Below are 23,824 nucleotides of genomic sequence, written 5' to 3' on the forward strand. Positions count from 1 at the left end.
TATATATGTAAACAGAAAGGCCTTAAAGTCATTCTGGAAAGAAAAAAAAAAGAAGGAAAAAAAACAGAAAAAGTAAATGAGAGTCTGAACATCCCAGAGAAGAGCAAGAGAAAAAGGAGAGACAGTTTCCCTTCATCAGTAGTTCCTGAAAAAACATAAAACTTGCTTCCATTGATCCTATAATCCACTTTAATAGTAGCTGCTGTCAAGCACAATTGAAGGGTGGGGATAGGAATATTTTTAGTGATATAAATACCTTGCAGATATTTACATGAAAGCAACAAGGCTTTATCTGCTTCCTCACCCCTCTCTTCATAGCCTCCATGAAGCTTATTTCTCACAATGGAGCTTCCAGGTGACTGGGGAGAAAGCTTTCAAAGAGTATTGATATCATTAAATAAATACATTAATTAATATAAAACTATTAATATAATATGCACAATTAACAGGTGTTTATGGGATTCTTTGAACATTAATGTCAAGAATTTTGCAAAGAGTTTACATATAAAACTTACAAAGCTAAACTTGAAAGCCTGAATCCACACTTAAGTCTCAGTGTGAGATTTAAAAAAATATTTTCAAATGACATAGGAATGCACATGTTGTCTACAGTGCAGCTTGGGAAAATACCATGCTTTGGCACCTAAATCCCAACGCTTTGGCATTACAGGAGCAGTCCACAAAATATTCTGAGCAATAAAAATATATCTGAAGCAGAACGATAAGGACAGCCTGCTAATACAGAATAACATTTGTTAAAGATTTAATGTGAAAATTATCTGAAACATTATGTCATGTCTTTGAAAGAAATTTATAATATGGCAGGCTATTGACGTTCATGTCTATAATTGCAACTATAACAAAATACACATTTCAGAACAACTCGGTATGTAACATCCTTAATCCTAATAATGTGAATAAACTGAAATGAGAAAAAGATGATTTACTCTAAAATAAGTGTGTTGAAATGGGTTTATGTGAAAAAAAAAATCATTCTTAACTAGTTTATCCAGAATAACTATTTTAGTCTATTTCTGGATTCTAATTTGAATCTTGCTCAGATAAATGAAATATACTATTTACAATTTAAGCTTCACTTCTGAGAATTCTGCTTTGGTCCCTGAATCCTGAGACCCTCCTGAAAGTATGGCTACTAGCTGGGAATGTGTAGCTTATTTTAATCTTAGGTTATTTTAAATTATTACACAGTTTCGGTTGCTTGACTTCATAGCTAACACTAAAGAAAGAAATCAGGCCTCCAGGCAGGCATTTCGGCAAGTGCTTTTTTAATACCTGTGTACAGGCTGGATTGCTCAGGAAAGCTTGCCTTCCAGCCCTGGAGAGAAAGGCTTCCAGCTGGCTGAGAAGACAGTCTCCTCCTCTCCCCGTGGCTTTCTTCCTCTGCTGGCACCTTTTTCATCTGCTCTTTGCTTGAAATAGGCAACCACATGATTTCGATGTTGCAGTGAAAAAGGGTGATTGAAGTTACTGTGCAAAATTTTCAGGGCCAAGCTTTGCTGCCCATCCTTGGTCAAAGCACTGACAGACAGCTACACACATCACAGCAGCGTGAAGGGCAGCACCGGGCCTTTTGTGATTTGAGAATGTAAGAGAAACGGGGGGAAAATCCCACTGGTCTTGCAACCAGAATATTTATTAACAACATGCATCAACATACAAAGGAGTACACAGTAATAGGTCCATGAAATAATGACTTATTGCTGGGAACGGCAAATCCTCTTCTTGGAGCAGACCAGAAGCTTCATTAACTGCAACACAAAGGAATTATCCTGCATTGATCTTAAAAGAAAATATACCCTACAATATTAAATTTCAACACAGCCTTTTTTTTTTTTAAAAAAAAAAAAAAAGGTGTGTACAGGAAAAAATGCTTGGTTTTATTTTCTTTGTGTTTTGGATTCTCTGTCTTCTTGAAGGTGCATTAAAGTAACAGTGAGGTCTGCTGGAACCCCAGAAGCAGTACTAATATTACTAAAACTACGATGCTCTAAGGATATTATAAAGGCAATTTTCGCAGAGACAGGTCAAATCCTTTAACAGACTGCGGGATATAATAGGAAAAATAAAGTCCTGTGAGTTAAGTGCTATGAGTTGAATGTGATCCTGTTAATTGACAGTCTGAGAAAAAAGGTGTCTGGTACCTATAGAGTTGGGGAAGGAGAACTTAGCAATGGAAAAGGCAGCAGTGTCTCCTTGTCTCATTACGGGACAAGGAAAGGAACATGTATTTATTGCCAGTGGAAAGTGAGTGTTTAGCTGGATGTGGAAGCATTTCCAGGACATTTCCCCCAAAATAAAGGAGCAACCAGGGGAATGGCAGTAACCAGTTCACTGCTCTCTGCTAGAAGTGTGAATAGAGAAACACAGTCCTGACTCTTCCTCGAACACCATGGTGTAGCCATGGCATCTTGTAAAGGTGCCTCGTAATAGTCATAATGTGACAACAGTGGATCTGTTTAAAGGAAGACAGAAAGTGCAAGAAAATTCCCCATCACCATGCACAGCCAAGCCAAAATCTGGTCCTTAAAAGGCAAGCAGAGGTGAAGACTGCTTGAAGATCAAAACCACTCCTGCTCCACTCTAGTATGACAAGGATGAGCGAGTTTCCCAGATTACAGAGTTTTTTTTAACAATAAAAGAAACAGATTTTTTATTTTTATTTTTTAACCAAAACCAGCAGCTTGGTCCAGAGCTATCTGTCATTCACTATTCTTCCTGGCCTGAAAAGCAGCTTTGGGGAGCAGTTTGGCAGAAGCTTTGTTTGTAATCTCCTAGAAAAACAAGTCTGAGTGGGATTATATCTACAATCCATCACCGCATTTGGACCAAAGTGTGTAAAAACAGGATATAAAGCTAACTATCAATATCTTCACCATCTTTCCACTTTCCTCAATGAAAAAAAAATATATATATATATAGCTGACACTTATCAAGTGAAATGTTGTTTTCAGTTGTTCACACTTTATTATAATTTCAGATAAACAAGGCACCATAGTTATCTGTTTGGTTTTGTTTTGCAAAGTACTAATTGCAATAGCCAAGGTTAAAAGGTTTAGACAGCTTCCTTCCTTCTCTTTTGCAGCCAACATTATTTAGGAAAGAAAAATTGCTGACTCAAAAATAATTAGTTTCATCTTAAAGACACAAACCAAATTCAAAATACAAATGTGACAAATACTTGTTAAGATTTTATTTTATGAAAGTCTAGGTATTTTAATCATGTTAATCACAGAAAATCCACCAGAAAGAATGGGTTAAGATTGCTATTCAACAGTGAAAAAATACATGAAAGAAGTACATGGACTTTGCAAATAGAGATACTGTACACAGTGTGAAGATCAGGCTTTTCTTTCCAAACTCAGTCATTTTGTACAAAAATTGAATTGATTTTTCACCGGTTCCAGGAAATATCTTAGAAATCCTTCCCTACTCTAGGCTGTTACCACAGGTTGCCTTGAGGCGTTTCTTTCCTCTAGGCTACAGCCTGTAACTCTCTTCAAACATGCAGAAACTAAGTTGCAGTAAAACTGCATCACCCTGTCACTGGTTTGAAATCCCTGGGAAAATTGTGATGGTTTTACAGGGATTGAGTAATTTAAATTGTCTTTTTTTTTTTTTAAAACAGTATACACAAACTATACACTTAATTACTCACAAAACTGTAATAATCACTATAAAAATGTCAGCATTTACCAACAGTTCCATTGTGTATACAGAGCCCATTATTTAATGATAGGAAAATTCTGTATGTTATAGCACAGACTACTGGACTGCTAAATGTCTTTTTTTTTTTTTTTTTTTTTTCAACATAGCTCAGTGTCTTCAGGGGGTTCTATAAAACACACATACCCTATAGTAGGACAGCCAACATTAAAAAGTAAGGGTGGGTTAAAATTAATTGCTTGATACATGAACCGAACTAGTTGAACAGCGATGTAAATCCTTCAGTGCTCCACTGAACTGCAGTGAAGTACATGCCTGCCAAAATCCCCCAAATGCTGACTTAACTGTTGAATATGCAGCCATGAATCTTGACTCTCTTGCCCTTTCCCCAACATATTTTTTCACATTTCTTTCCCTATCCATTTGTATCCCTAGCAGAAAGTATTAATTGCACTAGCATAGAGAAGCTCAGAAAGAAAGAAAAGAAAGAAAAGAAAGAGAAAGAAAGAAAGGAAAGAGAAAGAAAGAAAGAGAGAGAGAGAGAAAGAAAGAAAAAAGAAAGGAAGGAAGCAAAGAAGGAAGGAAGGAAGGAAGGAAGGAAAAGAGAAAGAAAGAAAGAAAAAAGGAAAGAAAGAAAAAGAAAGAAAGAAAGAAAGAAAAAGAAAGAAAAGAAAAAAAGAAAGAGAAAGAAAAGAAAAGAAAGAAAGAGAAAAAGAAAAAGAAAGAAAGAAAGAAAGAAAGAAAGAAAGAAAGAAAGAAAGAGAAAAAGAAAGAAAGAAAGAAAGAAAGAAAAAGAAAGAAAGAAAGAAAAAGAAAAAGGAAAAGAAGGAAGAAAGGAAAAAAATGAAGAACAAAGAAAAGGAAGAAAAAGAAAGAAAAGGAAGAAAAAAAGAAAGAAAAGAAAGAAAGAAAGAAACCTCCAAAACAAACCCAGCTCCACAGGCTGCCTTGAATATAGCTGAATTTCCTCTCTGGCTGGCTGGGCTTATTGATCAGAGACTTGAACTTTTCACCCCTTTAGCAGAACAGGCTTTCTGACAGAGTGTAATGCTTGTTTGCTCACAGAGGCTTCTGCCTGCGGGTATGGTAATAAATGACATCCATCAAGTAGTGCTTTTCCCATTAATTTTTGCACGCTTTAAATTAGAAGACTACTGGGATTACACAGCCATTCTTGGTTCCTAGTAAACCAATTTATACACACGATGTAAGTGTAGAATTCAGAACTCCTCAACCAATGTTAATCAGACAGTGACCTGATGTATACCTGAGTCTCACAAGCCAGAGGACACAAGTCAACGAGTTCAGAGGAGCAATGTCTTGAGGTTACTTTCGTGTGCAAGCACCTGGAAAGCATGTACCCGCAAACAAGTGGGTCTGAGTCTCACAAGCCAAAAGCACTGAACTAGTAACTTCAGGAGCATCACTCCTGCCATCAGCCAAGTGCAGTTCTGTAACACGGACCTTGCAAAAACCAGCCTTCTTACAGTAGAGTTACTAATCAGCAATATCACAGAGACTTAAAGAGAGACAGAACACCAGGAAAGTGCAGTTTCCACCAGAAACAGAGCCTGGACACAAAGAATAAGAGTGCTTGAGTTACTGTATCAAACCACCAAGATGTGTAGCTGGTGAACTAGTAAATTATAGGAGTTTGATGGTTCATGTCTGTGCAACTAGGTGGCTGTTGAACAAATGACCTTACCATAATCTATACCTTAACAACTGAAACAAACTTGTCCTCTAGGCATCCAACCACCTAAATGAGTGCAGTACTCAAAGTCATGTTTCCTTGAGCATTAATGTCAGACATCAAATCTAGTAATAGGAGGTCAAGATCTTCCTGGGGTAACCTTGTGATCTCTGAATAGTAATTATAGAAAGTAGATGCCAAAGTAGTATAAAATCTGAGCATCAGCATTGTTGACTTGATGGACATCTACCGATCAGATCTTAGTGTTGTTAAGCAGAATTAAATGAAGCCTTGTATAGCATATAGAATCAGCAAAACAAATACCAAGAAAATTGGTAAGTACACCATGGGGCATACCAAGCGGCTCGTGCAGTACAACTGCTGCTTTGCCAGCATCGTCCCCACCTTCATCAAGAAAAAGGGTCCCAACGGCAGCTCCTAAGGAAAACCTTAATTAACCATGCCAGAACTGGGGCAATCCTGTTGCCTTTGGAATCTCAGACCCCTGAGTTCAGGTCATGCTGCTTGGAAGGGGGTTGAGTGGCCTTGTTTGGGGTCCAAAGCCTCAAAACTTTGAATGATTTGGACTGAAAACTGAGGGTTCAAGCCTCCATTTTGAGAGCCCAAAGTCCCATTTCAGGAGTTGAAACCCACCTTTTTCAGCACAAAGCCTCATTCTGAGGTCAGAAAACACATTTTACCAACACTGGAAGTATTGAAAAGATGCATAGATGTGGTGCTTAGGTACATGGCTTAGTGGTAGACTTGGCAGTGCTAGGTTAATGGTTGGACATGGTGATCCGAGAGGTCTTTTCCAACCTAAACAATTTTGTTTAGTTGAGCCAGGGGAGGTTCAGGTTGGAAACGAGGAGACATTTCTTCTCAGAAAGAGCAGTCAGGCATTGGACCGGGTTGCTCAGGGAGGGGGTGGCATCACCGTCCCTGGGGGTGTTCAAGGAAAGGTTGGACACGGTGCTTAGGGACGTGGTTTAGTGGGTGGCATTGGTGGTAGAGGGATGGTTGGACCAGATGATCTTGGAGAGCCTTCCCAACCCTAATGACTCCATGACTCTATGACTACGATGCTACTTAGGGAGCAGGCTGTGCGTAATGGCGCCCGCCCTGAGGGCCACGCTTCACGCCCCACTACAGCGCATGTGCACAGCGCCCGCTGCCCTCCTCGCCCCGGCGGGCGGCGGCCCGGCTCTGCACGGAAGTGACCTCATCGCTCCGCTTCCCCCCGCCGCTTGGCGACGGGTGACGCGAGCGGCGGGCCGCTCCCCCATTGGCGGGCCGGGTGGCGGCGAGCGCGGCGGCAGGCGGAGGATGTCGGCACCGCTGCAGCGGGTGCAGCAGGCGCCGCGGCACCTGCTGGTGTGCGAGAAGGGGCACGCGCGCCATCCACGCTCGCGCCACTCGGCGCACGTGCGGGACCACGCCTACAACTGCCGCGTGAGTGGGGGGGGGGGGCCGCGAGACAATGGGCGCTGCCCGCCGCGCGCGTGGCTCTTGGCGGCCGTTGGGCTGGCGGGGGGAGGCGGTCGCAGGCGGTCGCAGGCGGTCGCTGAGGGGGGCGGCTGGCGGCCGTGCTGTGCCCCTGTGGGGAAAATTAAAAGGGGTTGGTATCGGTTTGGTGCCAGTCCCTGTAAAGAGCTCGACTGCCCTGGGCACGTGGATTTAGGAGATCTCTTGGTCTGTAAAATAAACGCAAATCAGTGGTACGAGAGTGAACATTAAGTTCAGTAAGAAACCCAGGCTGCCTCAGTCCCTTTTGGAAATTAGTTTCCTACTCCCAGTGATAAGCCTGCCCTAATGTATGCCTTACGGCTCCCATGCCCATCATAAGCCCATCTTCCGAGTTTTGTTCTCGTGGTCTGCTCACTCTGCTCACCTCCAAAATATTCTACAACAGAGAATGTGTATTCCAAAAACTAGTTTGTTATACTTCAAGCTTTGCTTTTCTGTCGAGATTACATGAATGCTTAGCCTATGTTTCTACATATAACCGTTTCCTGCAGTGAAGGCCAAAGGAAATGTTCCAGTGCAACTTCAAGCCAAATTTGTAATGACTTGAAACAAGGTCTTTGGTTAAAGCACGCCGTGTGAAGTCGTGCTTTTGCATTACACGTCAAATGCTATTGTGCAGCATGTAAGGTGCAAAAAAAACAAAAAACGTATCTGCTGTACATGGAGACTTTGTGCAAATTCATACATTTTAAAGACAGTAGCCTGAAATTATTTTTTCATCTCATTTTGGTGTGATGTACTGATCTCTTTGAAAAGGGAAGATTTTCTTTTGTATTTCTTGGTTTTCCTCTGGAGCATAGTTTAGGATGTGATTTACATTACAATTATGTTCCTAACAGGTATCTATTTTGATCCCTGAATGTGGTATACTACCTGAAGTGCTGAAAAGTACTATTGCAGACATTGGAGAGTACTATCTGGTGAAGAATTTATCGGTTCATGAATTGGTTGCTCCTGAATTCATCGATTCTTTTGTGAAGAAAGGTAAGGAGGTAATTGGAACGTAACAGATACAGTAATGTTGTTTATTTTTTTCATAAAACACTAAAATTTATTTACTGCTATTTATTCTGGTATGTGTTTTAAATGAAGGGAAAAAAAAGTAGTAAGAAAATTCTCTATGCATTTCTTTATCTGTTTTTTTCCTGCTTTGTGGTGTCTATATTTGTTTACAGCTCATGGGTCCCAAACAGTTATGATTGCTTCCTCTTCGTTTTTCCTTATTCCATCTTAATTCTGCAGTCCAGCTATCAAGAGGGCTTCTACGTATAATCTCACCTCTCATCTTCTGCACTTCGTTTTAATGCAAATTCATGCAGAAATCAGCTCCCTTCTCTTCTTCTGGTTCCTTCATATTTCACCACAGAGCAGTGTTCCACTGCTGGCAAAGCCTGTGCCTATTTTCCAAGATGAAAACGAGGCTTGCTGCTTTTCATTTTTCTTTTGGCTGATGAACTTGTGGTGTTTCATCTTTATGTAGTAAGAGCAAAGAGGATGCAAAGAAAGATCAAACAGATGCAGCCTGTGCCCAGCCAGCTTGTTTTTACGTGCTCCATGTGGGCTGTTTTCATCTAGTGGGGCCCGTTTGTCTGGCTCCTGATAAATATTGTACTCTTGAGATGATTGCCAGGGAGGAAAAAAGCTTTAAAGAATAAAGAAAGGGGACAAGATAACATGTCAGAGAAAGAGGAAAGCAAGAAATATATTACTTGCTAAATGTGGGGCTTTTTTTCTTAGTCTCATTTACTTTAGTCTCGTTAATGTTTTTTCTGCCACTAGTTTTATGGAAGCGGTATGATATTTGTGTATTGACTTTACAGGATCTGACTGTATTTTTAGAAGCACTTTTAAAACAGATATTTAATCTGGAATATTTAAACCAAATTTCGTGGCAGTATCTGACACAAAATATATTGAATAACGTGAGCATCTTCCACCTTTTTTAATGTGAATTAATAACTTCAGTATTTCAGGATAAAAGTTTCTTTGGTTGCACATGCAGATAAAGTGTGTCCATATTGGGGCATGTTGCTGACGTTATCTCTATTACAGATTCTTTAAAACAACGCCAGCCTAAAGTTTATAAAAAAATAATAACAAAAAAAATTTGCTTGAGATGGTGGAGGAAAGGTACCTGATAAAAAACGAGAGTTGAGAATGACTCCAAATGTATTTGGCATGCTTAATTATCTTGATGTCTTTCCTGTTACCTTTCATCAGAAACAGTATAATCTCACGGTTTTCTGCTTTACTATTAAAGGTCCATGCTACGCACTTACCTATAATACAAAAATTGATCAAGATAATACTGCAGCTCTGATACCAACTGGTATGTTTTGTTTTCTTTTTAATAAGATACACATTTTGATTATGGTCTTCGGTGTTGGTTTTGTTTTGTTTCCATTTGGAATTATGTAAACTAGAAAATGTGCCTACCATATTAGTCTACTTTATTAGAAGTGTGCTTGAATTGATAGAATATTTAATTTTAACTTTTTTGATTCATGCTGTTAACTTTCCTTTAGGTAAAATATTTTTTAAAAAATCAGCATAACTTATTTATAGCATTAGATTGTCAGTGCTTCATCTGACTTAGCAGTTGCTACAGAGGATTCTTTTTGTGAATACACTGCATTACAAATTCTTGTTTCCTACTAGTCTTAAAGACACAGTTTGTACCAAAAAAGAAATAAAGTTATTAGCACTGCATAGGAACACTCTTTAAAACATTGTGTTTATTATGTGAGAAATGTTTAATGTGTTAAAAATCTCTGTTCCATTTCCATCACAGTTTTATGACAAAACATTTCTTAACTGGGACTTTACATACAAAGAAAATAATGTAACTGTTGTGGGATTCAGATGTGTCTTCACGTTTCAGTTTAACGCTATATCAAACACAGTTGAAAAACAAATTGGATTGTCTGCCCTCTAGCCTAAGATGATAGAATAGTTGCCTATCAGAGCAGAAGTAAATTCAGATTCTTCAGAGGAGGAATTATTTGATGTATGTTATTAACGCAGTCCTAGCAAAGTAGATACTTGATAGAGATTGAGTTTGTACAGTACATGGTATAGTTATTATAAGCGATGCACAATTAATGCAGAGATAGCATTACAGTTTCTGGTGATACTGCCATCTGAAATCTTCAGCAACAACCATACTTGTTTATATTCTATATTATGCTGTTACATGCATTAGAGTCAAAATACTGTGGTAGTGATATCTGTTGTGTGAAATTCTGTACCAACTGGCAGCTGCCAGATATGGCTTATGAACCAGGAAGTTCCAGAGAGTTCCAGAGCATATCTGCTCATCACTAATAAGCATATGTTACTCCATGTGCGTAGTTCCACAGGAGCAGGAGGTACAGCTTTTCTGTGTTCAACTGAGCAGTGCACGCACAAATCTTTACAAAATTACGTCCTAGTGTAGTGTTCAACCAATGACACAGCAAATGTTAGGGGACAAGTAGAGGAAAGACTGAGGAAAACATTTAGGTAGTACAGTTTAAAAAAAAAAAAAAAAAAGCTATGCCTATCTCAGGAATAATGTTGCACTTTTCTCATTCTAGTTCGTAAGACCTGTATGATGACAAGGAACAATTGAATTTAAATGTCTTTTTAAGGGTTAATCTGGTGATCAATTTAACTGAAACTAAGGAGTCTGGAGTACATTGGTAATACCTAGTGATCCAAAGTTAACATTGTATAAAGTACGTGGTGCTCAGAAGACTTTCAAGGGAACTAAATAGAAGATAATTTATATTAAAATTGTGAGGCTTTTTGTTATAGGAAAACTAATTTTGTCAGTGGATAAAGATACTTATGAGGAACTTGGACTGCAAGGTCACCCTTCTCGGTATTCTGGCAAAAAAGCAATGAGATATAGTAAGTATAATTTATTATTGACAATGCTTATTTCAGATTGGTCTGTGAAGCACCTTGTTAGGATGTTAAACCAGTAGTCCAAAACTTACCTTTCCTTATAGCTGTTTGTTGTCTAGGTGGTATTTTTCCAGATGTAGATGAAAGGGTTGCATGAAGAGAAAAAATAGAGTTTTTCAAAATAACAAAGCAGCTGTAAGGAAACAAATGTGTGATATTGTGGGTATTCTATAAAACTTTTAATTTCTGCGGTTTTGATGAAATGTTTATATTGGGGTGATGTAGGACTCAAGAATTTTTGTATACTTTGTGGAGTATCTATGCATTCTGATTTAAAACAGAAAATACTAACCTAATTACGGTAGGTCTGACAACTTGCACACTCCACACACAACAAAAATCATTGAAGAGACTCATGCAAGACTACTTGCTTGAAAGGGAGAATTATACTGTCTGACTCAAAATGGTAGTCTTTATGGTACTCAAAGTTTTAATTTTACAACAGATGCAGAGGAAACATATTTAGTATGATTTTTAAATAATAATTTAAATATCTACTGTGCTATGTCAAACATATTCAAATCTGTGCTAGTGAATAGGTGATTATAAATGAACTTTTGAAGAGGAAACTTCAGTATCTACAATAAGAATTTTGGAAAATTGAGCATCATTTTACCATTCAATTTGTCGGGTAAAATGTATGATAAAATTTCTGTATGGAAAATGAAGCTTTAGTCTGGGACCAGTTTATCTAGAAAAAACATCTGTAATTGTGTCGTTGCCATATACGTGGCTTTTAATGCTAGAAATTTTAGGTGTTTGGTTTTTTTGTTTTTTGTTTTTTAGTGTTCATAGCTTGCCTAGTTACCAAGATATTTTTAAAGACACTGTTTTGGGACTTCGTCACTGCCATTACAAATGAATCTGTCACTGCAGTCACTAGAAAGCAGTTCCAGATTATATCAAAACAAGGGTGGCAGGAGGAGAATACTTATTTATATAATGGGGAGTCATATTTTCATAGTCAAATACTTTATAAAGATGCTGTACCATGTGAAAAGATAGTTTAATGCTCTTTGTTCTCTGTGTTTATTTAATTAACTCATTTTTATCATTAAAGTCAGTCAAATGAGTAAAAATGTCTTTTGTACATTTTTGCAGTTATAACTATTGACTTGACCGATTCCAACTTTCACCCTGATGGCAAGAAACATAAGAGGGTGCTTTGGGCCTTGAAAGAAAAGAAACCTTTAGAATTTGACTTCCTAATGGCTTGGTATAATACAGGTAATAAGAATTAAATGTAAAAGTAAAATGTAATTGCCATGAAGTCCGAATGTTTGTGGTTTATTGTTCTTTTCTAGTATTGTCCAAATGCATTTTTAGTGGAGTGCGAAGTTAGATGAAATTATGTTTGGGTGTGATTTTGTTACTATTTGTTTGGTTTGGTTGTGTGTTTGCAACTTCTTACATAGCAGATCAGTTCAGGAATCCAGCGGTGATTCATGGGAGTTATGCATTAGTTACTTCATTTCTTTGTCTCCCTGTTGCCCAGGATTTCTGGCCTGATTTTGCCTCTTTGATAGTTTTGCTTCTACTTTATAAAACTGTGACCTATGTAACCATTATTAGTATGCATAGGTTACATACTTGGTGTAGTACTTGAGGTGGGGATCTTTGAGTTTCAGCAGTGGTTATGGAACGTGTTCAAAAGTCTCCGTTTCCATCACATGCTACATACACCGATACACACACAGTCTGCTATTTCATCATTTTATTCTCAAACACTTTGTTGAGACTGGAGCAGAGTGAGAGTTTGTTATAAGAAATTGTACTGTCTCAAATCATCATACTTCCAGTGTCCATTTATCTACTGGTTTCTGATTACATTAATTTTACTTCAAGGATTTAAGTCTTGCACTTCCTCTGATGGTCATTTTCCAAAGTCCTCTGTTTGCTTGTGTTACCTCAGAACAGGCCATGTCTAAGGATACGCAGCATTTCTCTAGCATTAACAAAAAACGCAGGGGCTCATACTACAAAAAAAAAAAAAGCTGTACTTATCAGAGCTGTGTAGCTTTTAGTGTGTTTCTGCTCAGAGTTACTAAAGTCTCCACAGTAGCAGGAAGAGGGAGAGATCCTTTCCAATCTGCTCTTTAAATTCTTAGTCTCGCCTGACTCTTCAAGACTAAATCTGAATGTTACTGATGTAAGAAACTGCTTTCAAGCTCCTTCAGCACTGTCCCGTGTTTCACTTGATAGTCTTTCACATTTCCCCTCCTCCTTTTTAAGTATTAAATGTGTTACAAGGATTCTTCCTTGCTTGTCATACAGAAGTTGTTTAAAGCTTGCAATTTCTGCCTTTGTCATCTTCAGGAAGATGTCATGGTGAAGTCTCCTGCTACCATAAATGGTGACATAAATCCAGCTAAGGTAGCAGATCCTCAGGCTCAGCTTGTTTAGATTTATTGACCCTGGACAGAGAGCAAAATGACTTTAGGGCCAGTATGGTTTTTACTTTTATTGCTGCCAGTTGTAGCAGCATTCAGGAAGAATAGCACTCCTTTTTGTCAGTTTCTTATGGCCAAAAAACTAGTCAGGTTAATCGCTCCATGAATATGGATTTAAATCAGAATGTCTTTCTGAGCAGGAATTTTTGAGCTTGTAACATCTGAAAGACTCTTCCTGAGTACTGACAAAAATAAAACCTTCAAAGATTTTAATAATAGACATGAGGCACTGTGTGGATTCTGCTGGAAGGGAAAGAGAGATGTATTTTCTTGAGAAGGTCTTTGTCCTCCGTGAGTATAGTGCCTGCAGCCTTCCTGCTGGTAACTGATTTTTCTTGCTATGGCCAGCACTGCTGCAGGCCTGTGAACGTTTGTGTCACTTTCCAAAAGCAGGGTTTTCAGTTTTCATACCCATTTTTTCTATTTCCTGGTGCTGGCACCAAGAGGAACAGAAAAGGGGAATGTGGAGTGTCTCATGTCTTTAATGGCAATCAAAACAATCTTTTCTTCTCTGTTCTATTGCTGTAATTTCTATGACAATTTTAAATGTTTATTGGCTGAAATTCACTATACTCCAAGAGAACTTTGATAATGTGCCTGGTTGTTGTTGACACAGAAAGCTGTGCTGTAGCTAGATGAATTGCTCTGTTGGAGTCTTGGCTGTAGCCTTTGAGATTTCCTGAGGTTAAGACTATCACTGAAGATCCCGTTTGGAGCGGACATATAAAATGTATAAATTCTTATTTGAATAAGAGTTCTCATGCAATATTATATGTCCTTTGAGCAGTCTAACGAATGCTTATGGGAAGTACAGACTGCATGAGGATTGTTTGTTCTAATGCATTCCAAACATAAAAATTTATATAAATTAACACAAGTTCAGTAGCTGCCTGTCTTTGTCAAAGTGCCCTTCTGCACTTGGACAGCCTTCTTTTGCAGGATGATTAAAAAGGGTCAGGTTAGCCTTCTTCCTCCAAGTGATTGCCCTTGGTGGGTTAGATAATGGCTAATGGAGTTGCAGCAGTCCAGAATTTTTGATAGTGAGCTATGAATATTTTGTTCTCTAGTTATCTGTACATTGTTCTTGGATTTCCTCTGTTCATACGTGACTTTCCAGTGGTATTTAAATGCTGTTCTGGACTTCAGACTTCTCATGAGTAAGGTACTATTTCTTGTTTACTAGAGAACCCAATGTCACATTTTGAAAACTGAATATTATCTGGAACTGTAAATTCAGGAGAATTGATTTCACACTAGTTATCTTACTGCTTCAAGAAGGAGATTGGTTAATATCTCTTGATTTGCAAGATGGTAATTTCCAAGTTTATGTGAAGTTTTTAGAACTTCAACTATTTTGGATCAATTACTAGAGCTGAAGAAACAGATCCTTTCCCATAACGTTCATCAAGGTACACATCTAACTGTTACAGTCTTACTGCATTTGAAAACTTCTCACTTTTTTTTTTTTTTTAATTCTCTGATCCTAGTGAAGTGAGATTTGCCATACATTTTGATTTCTTTACCCTTTCCCCTTCAAAGTCCTTTTCTCTCAGACAGTCCTAGAATTTCTCTTCATATCAGTGATAAAGCAGTTATTAAATTGTAGTCAACTGCCCACTTTTTCAGTACTCAGGAGAAACAGTGTTCCGGGATGGCAGACACCTCAGCCAGGTAGGTGGGAGAGCTTCTTATCTCGATGGTTAATTCTGATATTTCTCTGGGATGAGTTTACCTTCCAAATATACCACATCTGAAGATGAATTCTCAATTTGTTGTAAATCAAGAATTTTTCTCTAAATCTTACGGCTCATAGATTAGGTTTCCCATCACACCTAGAACATCAGATACCTTGTTTTTACTGATCGGTTAAAGCCTCTGGGAATTATTCTTATGTGGTCTTGTCCTCAGCTGAGAAAACTGGAAGATTTACTTACCTTGACATGCTGGGTAGAAGAATGAGTGCCATTTAGATCATTGAAAAGGGACATTTTTTGTAGTTGTAAAGGGATGTTCCAGGAGAATTTATACAATACTATAGCTTTTTGCAAGGTATTCTTGAGAACTTCTGGAATTCACCCCATCAGAGCTGCTCTTGCTTCTAGATGCCGTGCTGCCTCTGGGATGCTTTCTTACACACTGGTATCCATCCAGATGCTCTGTGCTTTTGGAAGACATGCTGCCTGAGTTCATTTGAGCCGAGTTCCAGTTAAATGGTTTTGAGATGCATTATCTTCATGTACATTTACCATAAGTATTCTCCCTCTCATGCTGAAATGCCTGAGGAATTTCTAGAGATGCTGACCTGGGGGTGACTTAATGGTGTAATGCATGTATCACGCTTACACGGCAGCAGATACCTGCACGTGAGCAGGGAGGGAATGTATGGACACTTGTAAGGCAAAATGTTCCCGGCCTCAGATATATAGGCGTGGGTATATTTACGGTGTGAGTGTATTTGCAAGTCTTGGGGAGCAGATAACATGCAAGTAGCTTTCCTTTCATGCTTTCTTTTTCAGGAATACTCTGAACTCCTCTTTCTACTTAGTTAATTTCATTACGCAGTCAGTTAATTTTGCTCAGATTTTCTGTCGACAGATCTATTTCTTCATTTGCTAGTTAAATAGTAATTTAACTGAGCTGTACTGAGGTGCTGGATCTTGCACTAATTCTCATTTCCAAGAAGATATGGAAGCCAAAAATGGCTTTTGCAAAAGATATCAGCATGTAAGCAGTTTTAGTTTCAGTTTAACACTGCACATTGCCTTTTCTTATACGCATATACAAATGTTTCATGAATTCTGTGCTCCTTTTGTTTGGTAGTTTTATAAGGGCTCCTTGTGGTGTTGTGTTGTTAAGGTGCAGAGGGATCAACATTGATGTCATACTTTCCCAAAAACCAAATACGGGCCCTGAAGCCAAAAATAACATTCAGCACATTAAGAGACTTGCAATGTCCAGCGTTGCAAAGTAATGAATTAGAAGGAAAACCAGAAGAGTCCTGCAGTACAGAAGAACTGTTTGAATGGCTAGGTGCTGTCCTGAATCAAGTTAACTTGTAAGTACTTGATTTTTTTTCATCTTTAAATACATGTTAAGTAAGGAAAACCACAATTTATTTTAAGGAAGAGTTAAGTAAGAATTAAGAAAGGCACATTTCTGAAGTGGGATGGCTGTTATGCACTTAAATGGTTGTACTTCTTGAGTAATTTTTGTGATTTTGGAGGTACCCGTGAATCTTGGGTGTTGCTTGGCCATTAGTTGCTTGGGTGTTAATTTAGATGACATACATAGATACTACTTGTTGGGTACAATTTTTTTGGTACTAAGTCTTTCTGTGGAAATTTGTAAGTGTGCTTATTTCAGTTGTTTTGTGTTTGTTTTTTTCAGAGACAACAAATCTTCTAGCTTCTTATCAACCTATTGCTGTCCTCAGCCAAACACAACAGTGGACCAAGCTTTTTTGTGCACAATTACAGGCTTTATAATTCCTGATAAGATAATTCAATTGTTGGAGCAGCTGTGGTAAGGGTTCACAGCAGTACATCAAAAAATGTGTACTCTAAAACTTTTTAATTTTTGAAATCAGCTTCAAATACTTATTTTCAGTAGCACTACTGGAAGTAAATAACAAAATGTGCAAAATGAAGACTTGAATTAGGAAATGGGCAGGAAGCTTAATGCCAATATAAAAAAGCAGTAAATAATTTTGGATTGTTTTTGATACATACAAATTTGAGAATGGTTGCGCTGTATCCTACTAATGACTGTGCTTTTTATCTTAATTTCTAAACAGTGACTCCACTGAGCTCCTACATTTTTCAAATTTTCTCTGCTTATGAACATCAGGTGCCCTCAAATATGTCTGATTTAGCATTTTTAACTACTGATGGAAAATAAGATTGAAATCCCTTTATGATACTGAAAAGAGTATTTCAAGTTACTTCAAGGTTGTTATGGCATTACAGTAAATTACCTTATAATGAGTTTGGTTTTTTTAATCAAGTGTAGTAACGTAGGGCACTGAATATTGATGAACAGGGTAGGTGTGGTTCTAGTTAAATACCAAACTACATGATGCTAGTGTATCATGGATCAGTGTGATGTCTGCCTGTATTAGCACTACAGAGAGTGAATTCTGGAAGCTTCTTGCTCCCTATGTAATATTTTCTTTTTGAACTTACTTATTATTTTGTAAAGCAGTTTTTTTTTTGACAATTGATAATGACAGATGTTCACTAAAGTGCCTGCATCTTTGATTTTTTTACTTCATATTGTATACTGGACCATGCTGTCCATTCCATTATAATTATTGATAATCCTGTTTTCTTCCTTGCAGCTCCTATTTCACTGAACCAAAACTGGCACACTGGCTGACCTTAACTGTGCATGGCTTTGCAGACAGCCCTGTTTCCTGGAGAGAAAATGAACATGGTTTTCACAAAGGAGGAGAGAACTTGTACAACTTTGTTGTTTTTAGAAATCTGGACTACTGGCTTCAGATGGCTGTAGGAACTAATGACGATTGTCCTCCATAAAGCTCTGTCTGCATTCTAATAATCCGATGGTACTGTATAGAAACCTATTAAGATAGTTTTTATAAAAATAATTAAATAAGTTAGGTTTTAAGAAGTTTTATGTGTTAATCTGTTATTTATAGCCCTTAAAGCATGACCTACGGTGGAAGGAAAGGATATTTGTTTCTTCACTGTCGTACAGTGTTCTTTGAAAGACTTCACAGGTCTAGCTTTAAGAAAATGATAAGTTGTAAGTTCTCAGACTTTGACTGTAGGTGATTTCCTCTTATCCAGGTGTCATTTTGGGATTTGAAGATTGTTACATATTTGGGAGAAAAGCTCATTTGGGGATTTAATGTTTTCTTTCTTTACATTAAAGATCTCTAAAAACTTTGAATTCATGTTTAAGATAATTCAGCCTACATGCAGGCCAAAAAAAAAAAAGGAGGGAGAAGTGTTCTCCACAAGTTGGAAGAGGGAAGAGAAGTGAGGAGCAGTGTCAATAGTGATGCAGAAGACTTCTCGCTGCTTTTATTATTGACCTCCCCACACGCACTCACAACCCCAAACCCCAACAAATCTCTACTTTTAAAAGTAGCTTGTGATTCTTGCTTACAGGGCAGCCTACAGAGGAGCTAAGGCTTCACTATCATATTATCGCAGGAACACGTTTCTGGGAAGAACACTATGGACACTCAAACAATGCAGCTGATGTGAAACTGCTTTTGTTATAACAAGTAGTAAAGCTAAGAGCATAGCTCTAAAGAATCCAGTTGAACTCCTGTTGAAGTCCATGAAAGTCTGGATATTTTTTTTTTTGGTGGATCTGTTTGTTTTATGGAGTGAGCATTTCCAATACAGGTCTAGAATAGAATTTGTTCACTTCATGCAGTGGGAGGTTGATAGTGGAAGTTAGGGCATAGCTGTAGAGGAAAAAGTAAAGATCTGTCAGGATGAGTGGTGCAGAAAGCCCTTGGAGAAAGTTGTTGGGCTTTCATTTTATTTATTTATTGCTTCTCTTCAGTGAGGAGAATCATCCTGGATGATTTAATGGGTGATAAGTCATACACCTCCACCAACCATAGACTCTTTTGCTCAATTTTTGTTGCACATTTTGCAAACACATGACTGTAACAACTTTACTGTTTACTTTAACTGTAACACTTTTCTAACTCATTGTTTTTCAAAATTAACCTTCCATGAGGTGTTTCTAATGGCTTACCTAGAGCAAAAGTAACACTGTCACATGTTCAGACAGAGACTCACCCACATGATCACAAATGAATGGAGGATGTCTGGGGAAATTCTTGGCTTTACATTTGACTAGTAAATATTTAACATGTCTGGCTCAAATGTTACTGTTTCATTGCTATGCATGGGTGCAGATAGTATCAGTTGTTGGCTAAACTTTATTTTTGAAAGCCTCTGTTCAGGGATTGTGCTGTATTTCAGCTCTGACAAGGAGACTAGTAAGCAGAAGTGTCTTCCTTTTTCCCCTTGATCAGAAGGTCTTTTAAGAGTTTGGACTTTCCTGGAAGTAACACCTGCAGCAAAACTTCTATAAAAATCTAAAAACTTTGTGAAAAGTTGGATGATGGAAACCATTTGTAGCTGTTCCAGTGAATATTCTCATTTTTCTGGCAGATTCTAAGAAAACTAGCTTTTTATACATACACCACACACACTTTCCCTCTCACAAAAGACTGCCTTCCAGAACTGAGAGTCTTATATCAGTGGGCTAGTTTCCCTTCTTAACTAAGAGAAAGGCATGAAGTCTTACTCATGTGCTTTCTAATGCTGCCAACAGGAGTGCAGCAGCTTTTGGCCTTGGCTCTAAAATGACAGCAGTAGGACCAGATGAAGTGATTTTTCTAAGAGGCACCTGGTTACAGAGCACCTTGGTATAGCTGATTAGGCAGCTGCTGCAGAAGCACTGGTGGGTGAGCTGTGGCAGCCTCACTGAGATGATTCCGGAAGGCAAGCTCAGTCTTCCAGCTCTCTCAGCTTTCATCAGCATGTGAGTACTAAGGTTAATCTTTTACAGGTATCCTGGGAAATCTCAGATTGGCCAGCATATCTTGTGGCCTATCTACATAGGCAACAAATTAAAAGCACTTCTCAAAGCTTGGTGGTGCAGGCGGAGAATCATTTGTTTATGCTGCTTCATGCAATCCATAGTCATCTACTATGGTCATTTCAAATGACTTTTCCAGCTAGGGAAGGGATTAAAATACTCTCTCTGAATCCTAAAGCTTACTTGGGATGCTGAGTTGGTTTCTAGCTTTTCTGTTTCCTTTCAGCTGGTGGAGTATCACTGAAAAAACCCTGCTGTGCACAGACACTGCAGTTGTCTACTCTGTGAGATCACACATCGTTAACCAGATCCTTGTTTCCCTGGGAAGGTTCTGTGGTGTGTCTGCTTCTCAGTAGGTAATTAGTCCTGCACCTGCTGGGCTTTGTAGCTCCAAAGAAGAGAGACTCCACTGGGTGGAACTGGCATTTTTCCATCTGCCACCCACTGTGAATTGAGGGAAAGTTTTCTGGAGATGTGGGACGGGAGGCAGCACCCTGTTCCCTACAGTCTGTAGCACAGACAAAGTGCTGTGCAGAGGGCAGCCTGTCTTCCCCAGCAAACTACCAAGCATGGATGAGACCTGCTGAAAGGAAGAGGAAGGCATTGCTCACATGCTTGGGGGACTGCTTACAAGGGAAGAGCTGGGGTTGAGCCAGTTGGGCAGTAATTCAAGGAAGAATTGGTCAGGGTACGTGAGGCGAGGCAGCAGCTCAAGTTTTGCATGAGAACGAAAGATGGCTGCTGCTGGTGTGCTCACCCTTTGTGCCTGGCTGCGAGGGAGGATGAGGAAAATCCAAAGGGTTCATGAGAGCTGCAAAAGTAATGGGGAGCAGCTGTGCCGCCAGCTGCTTCTGAGATCAAAGGGCTGAGTGCTTACTAAGAAGTTTGGCCTCTGGGGAGTGTTTTATCTAGCATAGGGAAGGAGAGCCAAATACTTGAACCACAGACAAGCCTGGGGCAAGCTGGTTGCATGAGGGGTAGAGGTTTTTGTTTCCTGGTATGCGGACAGTGATAAGGCACCCCTTTAGAGTTTGGGAACCACTGCTCTGCTTTAACCTCAGCACTTTTACGGAGCTGTGCCAGTCTTCTTGGCTGATGGAAGGAGTTTTATTGAGATTAATGAATGATAATGCAGCAAGCTGGGAACGGACTGCAAAGATCACTTGCTTCTTTCCAGCCCCACGTTTGAGCAAGTGCTTATGCATATTTAGAAATTGGTGGGTGCAGAACAAATAGAGAACAAACATTAACGTTGACAAAAGGGGATATAAAAGCTGAGGCAGCTGGATAATGTGTTATGCAAAATCAATCTAAACAGAATATATTTGCCTTTTTGTTCTGCAAATGGTGACCGAGTCAGGAACCTGTCTGGAGAAACAAAGGTATATGTGATTGACAATGGCAGGAATAGGAGTTAACTTTGGTAGCACTGTTTTGTTTGAGGAAATATTAATAATGTTAGTATTAATATGGGGGAATCTAAAAAGTTAGAGATAAGGATGAGGAAAAAGAACTTGGACTATCCAAAGCAATTCTAAATATGCTGTGCTCGTAGAAAGAATGCAGCAAGATTTGGCACAGCTTAGTTCTGGGTAATGCAGGAGAGACAAGAATGAATGCTAATCTAAGGCTGCTTGAAAGGAAGGAAATGGGGCTTAATGGAAGGAGGAGCTTTAGCTTTGTCTTGGCTGCATCATGCTCTAGTTTGATGAGAAATACCCATTTTGGAGAAGCTAGCCAAAATGTACAGTTGGGTTCTTGGGGGGGGGAGGGATCTGGGGTTAGAATGAAGGCTCATTATAGCCAATCCAGTACTCTAGCTACTAGATCGTAGTCCGTTCAGAGTAATGGGTGTCTTGGCCAGATGTCTAAATGTACTCGTGTGACTAGCATGCATTTGCAATTAAGTCTTCAAAATGATGTAGGCGTCCTTAGGTTAGATCTTCAAAAGCAGTGCTGAGCCTTGTGATGCCTATTTGTAGGCAGTTCGTTTCCCAATGGCATTAACAGCCATCAACAGGATTCCTAGCCCCACAGAGCTCATTTACTGTGGCACTTAGAAAGGAGATGCAGAAAATGCAGCTGCTATAAAGTGTGAAGGACTGTGGTGCACCTTCAGATTATCTGAGTTCTGCAGTTTAGCCCAGTCTGCTCTGATGGAAATAGGGGTTTTGGTGGTAGTGAATTTTTTTTTGGGGGGGAAGAAGAAGTGGGGAGAAAGATGGGAGGCATGAGATAGGCAGTGTTGCCTGAAGAACTGTGATAGAGCGATCTGTTTTTTTCTGCTGATGACAAGTTGTTGGGTGACCTTCTACAAATAATTCTGTGGTTCTGAACTGCTCTGACAGCTTCCCATTCAATGCAGCAAATGTAGCGATGCTACTTGCTTTGTAAAGCACTTTGAGAGAGCTATAGGTGCGTGCAGCATTCACAGAATTCACCTCAAAATGTCTAATCAGTTCTGGCCATGTCTTTCTCTCTCTGAAGACTGCTGAGCAAAGAGCGGTGGCTTTGACCAGCACTCCAGGGCGAAACAAGTCCTGTCTTTACCTGTCTGGGGGATGATGTAAGTGAAGGAAGCAGCACAGGTTTTATTCTGCTGAAGGCAAGACTGTAGTGTGCTGGAAAATGTGGCTCCATTTAGGTGGCAACATTGAAGAGAATAGAGAGATGAAGGGTAACTAAGGGTAACATGAAGCATTTGGGATATTTATAAAAATGTGAAATGGCTTTTCTTATTTAAAGAATGGTTGTGCATCATTGAAGGCTACAAAAGCAAAGTGGGAACATTCTTTCCAAATCGGGAGAAAAGCAATCCTTAGCAGTTGCTAATCTATTTATGTTCCAGTCATGCTCAGAGTGTGGCTTTGAGGGCTGAAGCTCTTGTAATTAATTGCCTGGAATATGTCATTCTGCAGCAAGATTCATTGTTCTCTTCTCCCCAAGAGGAAGGCTGAGATTTTTAGCTGTAGGACTTCCCTGTAAAACGAGCAGAGAGACATGGCTAAATTCCCATGTATTGTTTTGTGGAAACACTACTAATTATGGCTCCCATTACAAGCATGTCATTTCTATGTGATCTAGACAGAAATTGATGTGTTTGGTGGGAAGCAGCCAATGCTTTATTCCGGGGATAATACACGGGTTTTAGGTTTTGATCCCTGTTGATAGAGGTCCTTGAACTTTGCAGAATCAGTAGGATGCATATTTAGTTCCCTGGTTTCTCAAAAGGACTTTATTTTTAATTTTCTTTTTCTCAGCTTCTTCCTGCCAGGTTCCCTTTGCTATTCCCCAAGCAATGCTCAAAATATTTACACGTTATGCCAAATTAAATGAGAGTGAACTCAAAGCTCCATGCCTCGTGTGAAGATTTAGAGGGGCAAGATTCAGCAGGGACTGAGCATACTTTCAAGAAGCTATGTAAGATATGGCTTCAAAAGGACCTTCAGCCCAACCTCACTTACATTACTTTGTATGGGAACCTTTCTCCTCTATGTCTTGCCTTCCCCTGAACAGAAATGAATGCGTTTTTAAATAGCGAAGCATTCCTGTAGCTTCCTTTCAAGTCCCCGAGGTATTGTTGGCTGTGGGAACCTCCCTACATAGCTCCTGTGGAACTAGGAGCTTGGAGCATAGCCATGACGCTTCCATGTAAGAAAACACACATGCTCTATGCAAAACTTTTCATTGATGTTGGTAGACTGGGTGGAAAAGCCAATTTTTATTCTATAGATTCACTGCTTTTGTAAATGACAACCTACACTGACTTTCCTTACCTGGGGGCTGAAAGTGGAGTTGCTGTTAAGTTTCAACTGAATATGAGACTTCTTTAGATCTGGAGGCTGTTCTCCCTGGTCCTTCTTTGATGCATGGCCTGATCAAGTGAACTATATGCTGATGACCTCTAGAAAGAGGAGCTGCGAAGAACATATCT

The 23,824-nt window shown here is 39.2% G+C and overlaps 1 protein-coding gene across 3 annotated transcripts; it reads left to right on the forward strand.

The window, feature by feature from the left end:
- Window positions 1-6,472: 6,472 nt before the first annotated feature.
- On the forward strand, window positions 6,473-18,213 carry RPP40 (ribonuclease P/MRP subunit p40). Of its 3 annotated transcripts, none has more exons than XM_040549903.1 (8): window positions 6,473-6,829; window positions 7,744-7,888; window positions 9,165-9,233; window positions 10,700-10,795; window positions 11,954-12,079; window positions 16,159-16,357; window positions 16,690-16,824; window positions 17,639-18,213. In XM_040549903.1, the coding sequence occupies exons 1-8, from the start codon at window positions 6,488-6,490 to the stop codon at window positions 17,835-17,837; spliced, it is 1,311 nt and encodes a 436-aa protein (XP_040405837.1). In that variant the 5' UTR covers window positions 6,473-6,487; the 3' UTR covers window positions 17,838-18,213. The 3 variants fall into 3 exon arrangements, with proteins under 3 accessions (XP_040405837.1, XP_040405838.1, XP_040405840.1); XM_040549904.1 differs by having other exon boundaries at window positions 16,165-16,357; XM_040549906.1 differs by lacking the exon at window positions 6,473-6,829 and adding an exon at window positions 6,838-6,995.
- Window positions 18,214-23,824: the final 5,611 nt, after the last annotated feature.

This window comes from Cygnus olor, chromosome 2 (assembly GCF_009769625.2).
Source record: "Cygnus olor isolate bCygOlo1 chromosome 2, bCygOlo1.pri.v2, whole genome shotgun sequence".
In the NCBI taxonomy this organism is placed as follows: Eukaryota; Metazoa; Chordata; class Aves; order Anseriformes; family Anatidae; genus Cygnus; species Cygnus olor.

Excerpts from the sequence above, each read along its gene's own strand:
- RPP40 (XM_040549903.1), top strand. The coding sequence starts at position 6,488 with ATGGCGCCCGCCCTGAGGGCCACGCTTCACGCCCCACTACAGCGCATG. Across the intron at positions 7,889-9,164 it reads CGATTCTTTTGTGAAGAAAG|GTCCATGCTACGCACTTACC; the intron begins GTAAGGAGGTAA and ends TTACTATTAAAG. Across the intron at positions 10,796-11,953 it reads CAAAAAAGCAATGAGATATA|TTATAACTATTGACTTGACC; the intron begins GTAAGTATAATT and ends ACATTTTTGCAG.